Source organism: Gavialis gangeticus, unplaced genomic scaffold, assembly GCF_001723915.1.
Source record: "Gavialis gangeticus isolate Ggan-Ray unplaced genomic scaffold, GavGan_comp1, whole genome shotgun sequence".
NCBI classification, from domain to species: Eukaryota; Metazoa; Chordata; order Crocodylia; family Gavialidae; genus Gavialis; species Gavialis gangeticus.
In genome coordinates, this window is record NW_017729029.1 from 52165716 (window position 1) to 52165917 (window position 202).

General features: G+C 73.8%; 1 protein-coding gene across 4 annotated transcripts in view; it reads right to left on the minus strand.

The window, feature by feature from the left end:
- The window catches only part of GRIA3 (glutamate ionotropic receptor AMPA type subunit 3), a 316978-nt gene extending 316782 nt beyond the window's left edge, over window positions 1-196 (minus strand). For all 4 annotated transcript variants that reach the window (XM_019521579.1, XM_019521580.1, XM_019521581.1 and 1 more), the window contains exon 1: window positions 44-196. In XM_019521579.1, coding sequence (XP_019377124.1) covers window positions 44-122 — 79 coding nt within the window. In that variant the 5' untranslated portion in view covers window positions 123-196. The remainder of the gene's footprint in view (window positions 1-43) is intronic.
- Between the last annotated feature and the right edge of the window lie 6 nt (window positions 197-202).

Consider the following 202-nt stretch of genomic DNA (forward strand, 5'->3'; position numbering starts at 1 on the left):
CCGAGGGAGGGAGGCAGCAACTCGGCTCAAGTTGCCCGCTTACCGATGCTGATGGTGTTGGGGAAGCCGCCCAGCGCCTCCGCCAGCAGCCCCGCCAGCAGCAGCAGCGCCCGCTGCCCCATGGTCTCCGGCGCCGGCGCTTCGGTGCCTACGAGGCGAGCGGGCGAGCGGGCATGGGCGAGGATGCCCCCGGCTCGCAGCC